Below are 11,995 nucleotides of genomic sequence, written 5' to 3'. Positions count from 1 at the left end.
AAAAATGACGCAACTTCCGGCGACACGTATGACGCCGGAAACAGAAAAGATTTTTTGCGCCAAAAAAGTTTGCGCCAAAAATGACGCAATAAAATGAAGCATTTTCAGCCCCCGCGAGCCTAACAGCCCACAGGGAAAAAAAGTCAAATTTTTAAGGTAAGAAAAATGATTGATTCAAGTGCATTATCCCAAATATGAAACTGACTGTCTGAAAATAAGGAAAGTTGAACATTCTGAGTCAAGGCAAATAAATGTTTGAATACATATATTTAGAACTTTATAAACAAAGTGCCCAACCATAGCTAGGAGTGTCACAAAAAATAAGACTTACTTACCCCAGGACACTCATCTACATATAGCAGATAGCCAAACCAGTACTGAAACGAGAATCAGTAGAGGTAATGGTATATATAAGAGTATATCGTCGATCTGAAAAGGGAGGTAAGAGATGAATCTCTACGACCGATAACAGAGAACCTATGAAATAGACCCCTTAGAAGGAGATCACTGCATTCAAACAGGCAATACTCTCCTCACATCCCTCTGACATTCACTGCACACTGAGAGGAAAACCGGGCTTCAGCCTGCTGCGAAGCGCATATCAACGTAGAATCTAGCACAAACTTACTTCACCACCTCCATGTGAGGCAAAGTTTGTAAAACTGATTTGTGGGTGTGGTGAGGGGTGTATTTATAGGCATTTTGAGGTTTGGGAAACTTTGCCCCTCCTGGTAGGAATGTATATCCCATACGTCACTAGCTCATGGACTCTTGATAATTACATGAAAGAAATAACTTGACTCCAAAACATATCATCCCTAAATACACTATTATAGGTTGTTACGAATATTCATACAAATAAAACCATTAAAAACACATAAATCCACAATTCAAATTATGTAAAAATGATCTAAAACAATTTTGCAATGTGATCTAAAAGGTCAAAAATCTGACCATCTAAAATAGTACTGAAAATTGTACTCACATTGAGAATTGAGAATTTTAATAAAGAAGCTGAACATTTGGAAAAGAAATTCTTAAATAAAGGCTATAATCCAAGATTAATAAGTGAATCAAAAACTAGGGCACTTGCAAGGAACAGAGGGGACCTGATCACTAGGAAGCCAATTATAACTTCAGAATCTAAATCAGTGGATGAAGCTCCCATTAGGTTCATTTCAACATATAATGAGGGTTCAAACAAAATTAGAAATATTTTAAAAAACATTGGCCTGTTCTCAAAGCAGACCCTATTTTAGGTACCCATATAGGGGAGCAGCCCACTGTCACTTTTAAGAAAGGTAAAAATTAAAAAAATTACTTAGCCCCTAGTAAATTAAAAAGTAAAACTGAACACAAAGAAGCAATTTCTAACTCTCAAAACTGGTTGACAGGTGTGAAGAGCACCATTAAATGTGGAAAATCCAATTGTCAGATGTGTAAACACATAAACAAAGCAAGTAGATTTCACAACTCTGAAAGAACAAAAGATTTTGATATCAAAGTTAGAAGCAATTGTAATTCAACCTTTGTTGTTTATCTGTTAGAGTGTGGGTGTGGCCTGTTTTATGTAGGCCGCACAAAAAGAAAAATAAAGAGAAGACTATATGAACACATCTATAACATAAAAGAAAAAATTAACAAACATAGTGTACCAAGACATTTCATGGAAGTCCACAATTGTGACCCTAGCAGCCTCAAAATACAAGTGATAGACTGGGTTCCTCCTAGGGAGCAGGATAGACTTTTTAAACTCCATAAGCTGGAGATATTTTGGATTTATAAAATTAATTCCTTGGTACCTTTGGGGTTAAACATAGACATTGATGTGGCAGCCCATATGTAGTATTTTATTTATTTAAATTTCACCTTTTGTTTTTCCTTTTTTTATTATTTCTATAATATTTTCAGGTAAGCAAGATTTTAGACTTTCTTTGTAAATCTCAAATGTTTGGTAATAACCTTTTAAAAGAGTATTATGCTCATATAATGTGTTTTAATGTATAATATTGTATAGTCATAGGGTCAAGTATATCAGTACTAATTTTAGATGGTCAGATTTTTGACCTTTTAAATCACATTGCAAAATTGTTTTAGATAATTTTTACATAATTTGAATTGTGGATTTATGTGTTTTTAATGGTTTTATTTGTATGAATATTCGTAACAACCTATAATAGTGTATTTAGGGATGATATATGTTTTGGAGTCAAGTTCTTTTTCCTTGGTGACGTGTCTGTGTAGGTGTGGCTCAGGTAATTAGCACAGGTGCTCCCTATGCCTTTGAAATTAACAAAGGTATATTAGGGTCCATACCACAGATACAGGTCATTAATACATTTCCTCTTGAGAAAGCCCGTCCGCTCAGACGGGGGAAACGCGTTGAGGTGCTTTTTGTATGAGTGATATACATTTCTGAAGTCCGATCAGCTACTACAGGTCAGAAGTGGGAAGTGGAGATCTATATCATTATACCCCGCTGTTCCTGTGTGCACATCTTTAAGTTTTACGTGCATGTTGATTTTATATTTCTGGTGAGTGTATTACTTACCCTGCATCTATTCATCTGTTATATGTTCAATAAATACTGCTTGAATCGAGGTTGCGCTTTTTTGTCTTTCCTTTCCTTTATGTCCTTCCGTTGGCTGTGGAGAGAAGAACACAGCTTCAGAACAGCTGCACCTCTGTCTCCGTAGTTGATTCGGAGCTACGTCACCACGTGACACGCCTGCATGGTTTCAAGAGTACACGGAGAACAGCGGACACAAACTAGCACCAACTCCTTTCACATATATGTTTATGACTTTATCTTCCCTGTGAAAGAGTGCTTCACGATATTGAAACCAGAACTCTGCTGACCGTGTAACTGCACACTTTATGCCGGACATTTTATCATTATATTACGTTGCATATGAATCAATGTATGGCCATTTGGCTTGTTGAAGCGGTTTTATAACGGTTATTCATTTATACTGCTACTAGCAAAAGTACGATCTGTATAAGGTCTTAGTTCTCTGTTTTGGGTTCCTAGTTGGAGAATATTTTCAATTCTCTATGTTAAAGCTCCATATATCTAATAAGTGACTTGCTAATAAAAAGGAACAAGAGAGTCCTGAGATATAGGGAACTTTAACATTATCGAGAATTGAAAATATTTTCAAACTGGGAGCTACTATGATCTTGCGACTTTCTGATTGGTTGAAACGATCAGATGACCCAAGAACGTCAGCGCAGATGCCTACGGCTACCAAGTCTGTTAGGTAATGCGACTGAGCCCAGGATTGACCACATCAGAAGTCTGGTAAGACAAGACCATCCACACAGGGACTACGCCACACTGACCGGTCAGTAATCTTACTCGTTATACTTTGTCTTGTTCCAGTGGCACACTAAAGAGACTTTGCCTTCTCACAAGTGAATCAGCTGCAAACAGACAATCTGACACTATTCACCAGGATCATGTATAAGTATTTAATTCAAACGAAATAACATGTTTACAACTCCAGCAGTAAGTAATACTAACAATAAAACGCTGGCATTAAGGTTAAACTTATATTTTCCTAAACGGAAACACTATCAAATCTTCAATAAGGGACTTTGCCTTCTTGATAGTGGCTAACTAAACATAAGAGACACTTTTGTTTATCTGTATAAGGCAACTTACCACTGTCTATAAAATATCTTTGCCATTGAACTTCACTCTCAGAACAGCGGTAAATATTTACTAAATTGACGCCTGCACTGCTCATCTATAGCAGCTTATTATCTCATACAGAACGTTTGCCTCTTCATAACAATTAACGGTGGAATACTACAATATTTACTACAATATTTACCACAATATTTACTGTATTTACCATACATCTAACTGCATTATCAGAAGCCCTTGCACTTTTTGCTTATGCATTTTACAAGATCGGTATAATATTTTTTTGGACTGATCAATCGATGTATTTGTCCTACACTTATTGAATTGTTTTTCGTTGTTTTTGTCTTGCCTTTTTTAGATAAATTTAATGGTTATGTATAGATTAGAGGAACCCCTTCAAGTACTCAATAGTAGGGTACAAAAGGTATATAGATGACCTTTTGTTCATTTGGGATGGTCAACAATCAGGAGAAAATTTTGTAACCGGTCTAGGGACACTCACCTTGCAGGGTCCATGTAACACAACGCCACCTCTGCCAGGATAAGGCTAGGACAGTCCCACTTCAGGCCAGCTCCATCCAAAGCATAATCCAGACAGGAAACATCATTAAGATCAACTCCAAGCAGCTTATAACTCTGGGCAGAGAGGACCATGGGACCTGGAAAAGGGAAGCAGACTATAAGTATCAGACAGCTCCGCAAGGGCAGGAATATAACACAAATACAGCCTGCAACTATCGCATGTTACAGGATTAACCCTCTGGCACACAGTTACATGGAAAGGGGCAATAAGTACCTGAGGATTTCTATAAAATGTTTAGTTTTGTATTAAGCAATATATTTTATTTTCCACCTTTTCGTATGATTTACATCTGTAAATTGAGCAATTTAATTCCTAGAACTTGAAGTGTACCAGCTGACTTCTTAAAACTAACCCTGCCACTAATTTGTCCCTAATTGTATTTATCAAATAAAAACGGTAAAAACATAAATTATGCTTAACAGATCATTTCCTTCCCATCTGTATAAGGAGAGTCCACGGCTTCATTCCTTACTTGTGTGAATACAGAACCTGGCCACCAGGAGGAGGCAAAGACACTCCAGCCAAATGCTTAAATACCTCCCCCACTCCCTTCATTGCCCAGTCATTCTGCCGAGGGAACAAGGAACAGTAGGAGAAATATCAGGGTGAAAAAGGTGCCAGAAGAACAAAAACTAATTTAGGTCCGCCTAACAGAGAAAACGGACGGGGGTTGTGGACTCTCCTCATACAGATGGAAAGCAAATAATCTGGTAAGCATAATTTATGTTTTCCATCTTAATATGATGAGAGTCCATGGCTTCATTCCTTACTTGCGGGAAACATATACCCAAGCTCTAGAGGACACAATGAAAATGGGAGGGTAAAAAAGAGGAGGACCCTATTCTGAGGGCACCACAGCCTGCAAAACCTCTCTCCCAAAAGCTGCGTCAGCTGAAGCAAAAAAGTCAAATTTGTAAAACTTTTAAAAAGTATGTAAGGAGGACCAAGTAGCCACCCTACAAATCTGCTCCATAGAGGCCTCATTCTTGAAGGCCCAAGAAGAAGCCACAGCTCTAATCCTGAGGAGGTTTATGTCCCGTTGTCTCATATGTTAAGCGGATAATGCTCCTCAACCAAAAAGATAGGGAAGTGGAAGAAGCCTTCTGCCCTCAGCGCTTCCCAGAATAGACTGCAAATAATGCCGATGTCCGTCTAAAATCCTTCGTAGTCTGAAGATAGAATTTCAAAGCCCGAACTACATCCAAATTATGAAGTAATCGTTCCTCCGAAGGAGGAGGATTAGGACACAAGGAAGAAACCACGATCTCCTGATTGATGTTGCGATCAGACACAACCTTAGGGAGAAAACCCAACCCAGTGCGAAGAACAGCCTTATTAGCAAGAAAGGCTAAGTAAAAAGGCTCACATTGCAAAGCCGCCATCTCTGAGACTCTGTGCGCCGAAGCAATAGCCAATAGAAAAAGAACCAAGACAGTAACAATGTCAACCGAATGCATGGGCTCAAACAGAGCCCTCTGCAAAACCTTAAGAACCAAATTTAAACTCCAAGGAGGAGCAGAATGTCTAAAAACAGGCCTGATTCTAGACAGAGCTGGAACAAAAGACTGAATATCAGGAAGCTCAGCAAGCCTCTTGTGTAATAACAATAGAGCCGAAATCTGTCCCTTTAAGGAACTAGCAGCTAGTCCCTTCTCCAAACCGTCCTGGAGAAAGGAAAGAATCCTGGTTACCCTGACCTTATGCCAGGGGAATCCACGTTCTTCACACCAGAATAAGTAGGTCCTCTACACCTTATGATAGATGCAACAGGTGACCGGCTTTCTTGCTTGAATGAGAGTGTCAATCACTCTCTCAGAAAAACCTCTCTTGGCTAGGCCTATTTATTTATATTTATTTATAAAATATTTTACTAGGAAGGATACATTGAGATTTCTCTCGTTTTCAAGTATGTCCTGGGTCCACAAAACATTGTATTGATACAATAGGGTACAAATAAAATACAGAAACAATATTAATACATAATATATGCAAAATTTAACATAGAACAGGTAGGAAATATATAATCAACCATGACAGATGTATTCTGTTTTGAGATATGTAGAGAGGGATCTCTTAAAAGATTTTAGGCTTGGGGAAGGTTTGAAAGTGTGTGGGAGGTCTTTCCATAATTGTGGTGCTCTGTAGGAAAAGGAGGATCGAGCTGCTTTCTTTTTGTATTGTGGCAAACTAAATGTGCTGGTACTGGATCGGAGGTTATAGAAGGTGGGAACAGCCGGGGAGAGCATTCTGCTAAGGTAGGGTGGGAGCTTCCCAGAAAAACTCTTAAACACAAGGCTGGAAAGATGAAGGGTGCGTCTTGATTCCAGCGACAGCCAGTTTAGTTCTTTTAGCATGTCACAATGGTGGGTCCTGTAGTTACATTGTAGCACAAAGCGGCAGAACGAGTTATACAATGTATTAAGTTTATTAAGGTGAGTTTGCGGTGCTGGTGCGTATACTACATCTCCAGAGGGTGCGTCTGGATTCCAGCGACAGCCAGTTTAGTTCTTTTAGCATGTCACAATGGTGGGTCCTGTAGTTACATTGTAGCACAAAGCGGCAGAACGAGTTATACAATGTATTAAGTTAATTAAGGTGAGTTTGCGGTGCTGGTGCGTATACTACATCTCCAGAGGGTGCGTCTGGAATCCAGCGACAGCCAGTTTAGTTCTTTTAGCATGTCACAATGGTGGGTCCTGTAGTTACATTGTAGCACAAAGCGGCAGAACGAGTTATACAATGTATTAAGTTTATTAAGGTGAGTTTGCGGTGCTGGTGCATATACTACATCCCCATAATCCATGATTGGCATCAGCATTTGCTGTACAATCTTTTCCTTTACTGTAGGGCTTAGACAGGATTTGTTTCTGTACAGGGCACCTAGTTTTTGATAGATTTTAGATGCAAGTTTTTCTATGTGGAGGCCAAAGGATAGATTGGGGTCTAACAACATACCCAAGAATTTGAAAGAGTGGACTGCGGTCAGCGTGCAATTTGATTTTGTTTTGATGCATAGATGGGAATTTTGTAGTTTGCATAATTTAGGTACCGTTCCAAAGATCATTGTGACAGTTTTTTCAGTGTTTAAGAAGAGTTTGTTTTTTGAGATCCACTTTTCTACCTCTGAACTGGTCTTGGAGCATTGCCTCAAGCTGTGGCAGATCAGATTTGCTTGCATAGATTACTGTATCGTCTGCGTACATGTGTAAAAGTTGAGGATTTGCAGACTAAGCGTCCAATCTCCACGCAGTCAGCATCAGAGAATCTAGATTTTGATTAACAAAAAGACCCTGTACCAGCAGGTCCCTGCGACAAGGTGACCTCCATGGAGGAGATGATGAAATCCTCACCAGGTCCACAAAACACATCCTTTGCGGTCACAATGGAGCAATTAGAATAGTCAAAGTTTGCTCCTGCTTGATGCGGGCCACTACCCAAAGTAGAAGTTGTAACGGGAGAAAAATGCAAACTAGTTGAACCCCCAGGGCACCGCTAAGGCATCTATCAGCTCTGCGTGCGGATCCCTGGACCAGCTTGGTATTGAGTCAGGACGCCATGAGATCTCTCTCTGGTGTCCCCATCTGTTGCAAATCTCTGCAAACACCTTGGGATGGAGAGACCATTCCCCAGATGAAAAACTTTTGTCTGCAGAGAAAGTCCGCTTCCCAGTTGTCCACACCCGGAAAGTGGATCGCTGACAGCGAGCAGTTGTGGGCCTCCGCCCATTCCAAAATCCGAGATACTTCCCTCATGGCTAGGGAGCTTCTCGTTCCCCCCTGATGGTTGATAAAAGCCACCGAGGTAATGTCCGATTGGAATAAATGCAAAATAAGAGGACAGGAGCACCGGCAGATGAAGGTTACAGCGTTTATTTCCAAAATAACGCTTGATTTGTTAAAGCATAAAGTTCATAGTTATGACAAAAAGTTCATTGACAATGCTTCAGTTGACACTGACAGCAGCTGGTTGTCCAAATAGGTGGAAGAAGGAAAGGAACAGATGACGCGTTTCGGCTCTTCAGCCGTAGTCTTAGCTGATAAAATTTGTAAAAACAAGCGCCCTTTTTCAAGGGCTAGCCCTCTTCCATTGGATAACCAGTTGAGCCAATCCCTGCTTACTGTCAATTACAAGCAAGTTGCACGTACATAAACATACAAATCTACTACATTGATACATTCATATTTTCTAATTGATACATACTATTTCTGGGATATCATTCCTTTATGATGAATACTCATTTGAAAGAACACACTGTTATAAAAAAAAAAATATCTCATGCACTTTATAGCGCTACATTAAGCGCTCCTTCGCTAACGTGTACTGAATGACATTTACTCATATAGATGCAAGGGGAAGGATAGGGATATGTCATTTAAACCAGGTTATAGCTATCTGTTAATTATAAATGTGTTCTCTATAATTAGCCACTATGTTTATTCTGATTCCCTCTGTTCCATTTCTATATCTTTACTGGGCCATCTTAAAGCTACCCTGAGCTTGTAGTCCGTTTTCTCCAGATAGTGTACGAAAAATAGGGGGAGACTTATTTACAGAGGAGGCTGGACCCTATGTTGTGAAACAGCATGGGATGCTATTCCTGACATTTCCTTCTAGGGCTTACTAAACTATTACATGCTCTAAGCCTTCTAAAACTCAATATCGTAATGGGGTATATACATGACAAAGAGTAAGGTAACTTGTGTTGTATGAATGGGTAAAGTGACCTACAATTTTCTGTTACTGAGGGGGTACTTAATTCATGTAAAAAACAGTTAATTCCTCATTTCTTGAGGTAAACTTTAAGCTACTGTTATTTACTATGTGATGAACTAGTGCCAGTAATTAATCAGGTCAAAAGCAGAGTTTAACCCTGAAGGTGTTCTGGTCTTCAGCTTGAAGATCCAGAACACCTCCTGTCCAGTAGCTAAAAGTTTACCTCAAGAAATGAGGAATTAACTGTTTTTTACATGAATTAAGTACCCCCTCAGAAACAGAAAATTGTAGGTCACTTTACCCATTCATACAACACAAGTTACCTTACTCTGTCATGTATATACCCCATTACGATATTGAGTTTTAGAAGGCTTAGAGCATGTAATAGTTTAGTAAGCCCTAGAAGGAAATGTCAGGAATAGCATCCCATGCTGTTTCACAACATAGGGTCCAGCCTCCTCTGTAAATAAGTCTCCCCCTATTTTTCGTACACTATCTGGAGTCCTACTTTGTAGGCCTTTGACAATAAGGAAAACGGACTACAAGCTCAGAGTAGCTTTAAGATGGCCCAGTAAAGATATAGAAATGGAACAGAGGGAATCAGAATAAACATAGTGGCTAATTATAGAGAACACATTTATAATTAACAGATAGCTATAACCTGGTTTAAATGACATATCCCTATCCTTCCCCTTGCATCTATATGAGTAAATGTCATTCAGTACACATTAGCGAAGGAGCGCTTAATGTAGCGCTATAAAGTGCATGAGATATATTTTTTTTTATAACAGTGTGTACTTTCAAATGAGTATTCATCATAAAGGAATGATATCCTAGAAATAGTATGTATCAATTAGAAAATATGAATGTATCAATGTAGTAGATTTGTATGTTTATGTACGTGCAACTTGCTTGTAATTTGACAGTGAGCAGGGATTGGCTCAACTGGTTGTCCAATGGGAAGAGGGCTAGCCCCTTGAAAAAGGGCGCTTGTTTTTACAAATTTTATCAGCTAAGACTACGGCTGAAGAGCTGAAACGCGTCAGCTGTTCCTTTCCTTCTTCAACCTATTTGGACAACCAGCTGCTGTCAGTGTCAACTGAAGTATTGTCAATGAACTTTTTGTCATAACTATGAACTTTATGCTTTAACAAATTGAGCGTTATTTTAGAAATAAACGCTGTAACCTTCATCTGCCGGTGCTCCTGTCCTCTTATTTTGCATTTATTGTTAACCGGATTCCCCCACAGTGAGCACGGACGAAGGCGTTCCCCTGGTGGATTGCCTCCTCCCCCCTCCCTCCTTGGATTGGACCAAGGCAGTGACGTCCAGGGCCGACGATCAATCAAGTAAGCCGCACGCGTCTGAAGGGGGTGTGGTCAGCACAGAGACGTACAGCTGGCAGACTCAAGGAGTTCCTGGACAACACGGGCGATAAGGTATTGCAGGATAACGAGAAGAGCTCTCGGTGAACAAGCATAGATGGTATCCTGTGTCCAGAGGCCAGAAAGAAAAACAGACCACCCCCCAAGGATTTGACGCGGTAAGTCGGCCTTCAGGGTCGCACAGCTTTTGCATTATTGTGTGTGGGACTTTCCTTCTTTTGAATGTCCGATTGGAATCTGATAAACTGGGATGAACTCAGAAGAGGCCAAGCCTTTAGAGCATTGAAGCTCACTCTAATTTCCAGAATGTTGATTGGGAGAAGAGATTCCTCTCGAGACCACCAGCCCTGTGCCTTCCTGGCACTCCAAACAGCATTTCATCCTGATAGACTTGCGTCCGTAGTCACAATCTCCCAAGATGGCCTCAAGAAGGATGTCCCCTCGGACAGGCGATCTGGACAGAGCCACCAAGAGAGCGATTCTCTTGGTCGGATGTCCAGAGTAATGTGTTGGGATAGATCAGAGTGATCGCCGTTCCATTGCCTAAGCATGCACAACTGCAGAGGTCTGAGATGGAACCTGGCAAATGGAATGATATCTAGAATGGACACCATGAGCCCAATCACCTCCATACACTGGGCTACAGATGGCCTTGAGGAGGTCTGGAGGACAAGACAACTGGAAGTAATTTTTCAACGTCTCTGGTCTAAGAAATATCTTCATGGATATGGAATCTATTATCGTGCCCAGGAATTCCACTCTGGTACTGGGAACCAGAAAACTCTTTCCTAAGTTGATCTTACATCCATGAGATTGATGAAGAAGAGCTCTCGAATGGTCTTCTGCCTGCCGGCAGGATGGAACTTGGACCAGAATGTCGTCCAAATAAGGCGCTACTTCAATACCTCTGGATCTTGCCACCACGAGCAGAGCCCTCAGAACCTTCGTAAAGACTCTTTGAGCAGTAGCCAGACCAAATGGAAGAGCTACAAACTGGAAGTGCTGATCCAGAAAAGCGAATCTTAAGAACTTGAAGTGATCCTTGTGTATTGGCACATGAAGGTAAGCATCCTTCAAGTCTATCGTGATCATGAACTGTCCCTCTTGAACTAAGGGCAGAAAAGACCTTATCGTCTCCATCTTGAACAATGGCACTGACAGAAACTTGTTTAAGCACTTTAGGTCTAGAATTGGGCAAAAAGTACCCTCCTTCTTTGGGTCCACAAAAAGGTTTGAGTAGTATCCCAGACCTCTCTCTGCTGGAGGTACTGGCACAATGAATCCTAGGGAGGAGAGATGCCTCACACACCCTAGAAAGGCGTCATGTTTTTCTGGTCTTGAAGATAGGTTTGATAAGAGGAATCTGCCTCTGGGTGGATGAGTTTTGAAACCCTTGGCAATGACCTCCAGAACCCAAATGTCTTGCACGTCTCCCAGCCAAGCCTCCACAAAGATAGTATGCCCCCCAACACGATCCAGTGACGGATCGAGGGCCGCCCCTTCATGCCGATTTTGTCTGTGGGCTTCTTGTTCTGCTTGGATTTGTGCCAAGATTGAGATGATTTCCAAGATCTCTTGGACTGATCAGGCTTTGCGAAAGGCTGCTGGCATTAGGACTTATCCTGACGAAAAGGGACAAGAATTAGGACCCTGTCCTTTAGCTTT

General features: G+C 40.6%; 1 protein-coding gene across 1 annotated transcript in view; it reads right to left on the bottom strand.

Annotated features, from left to right (window-relative positions):
- LCMT2 (leucine carboxyl methyltransferase 2) overlaps positions 1 to 11,995 on the bottom strand; it is a 753,265-nt gene that overhangs the window by 647,392 nt on the left and 93,878 nt on the right. The window contains exon 5 of the mRNA XM_053705698.1: positions 4,152 to 4,308. Coding sequence (XP_053561673.1) covers positions 4,152 to 4,308 — 157 coding nt within the window. The remainder of the gene's footprint in view (positions 1 to 4,151; positions 4,309 to 11,995) is intronic.

Source organism: Bombina bombina, chromosome 3 (assembly GCF_027579735.1).
Source record: "Bombina bombina isolate aBomBom1 chromosome 3, aBomBom1.pri, whole genome shotgun sequence".
Lineage (NCBI taxonomy): Eukaryota > Metazoa > Chordata > Amphibia > Anura > Bombinatoridae > Bombina > Bombina bombina.
This window is presented reverse-complemented; position numbering and strand designations above follow the sequence as displayed.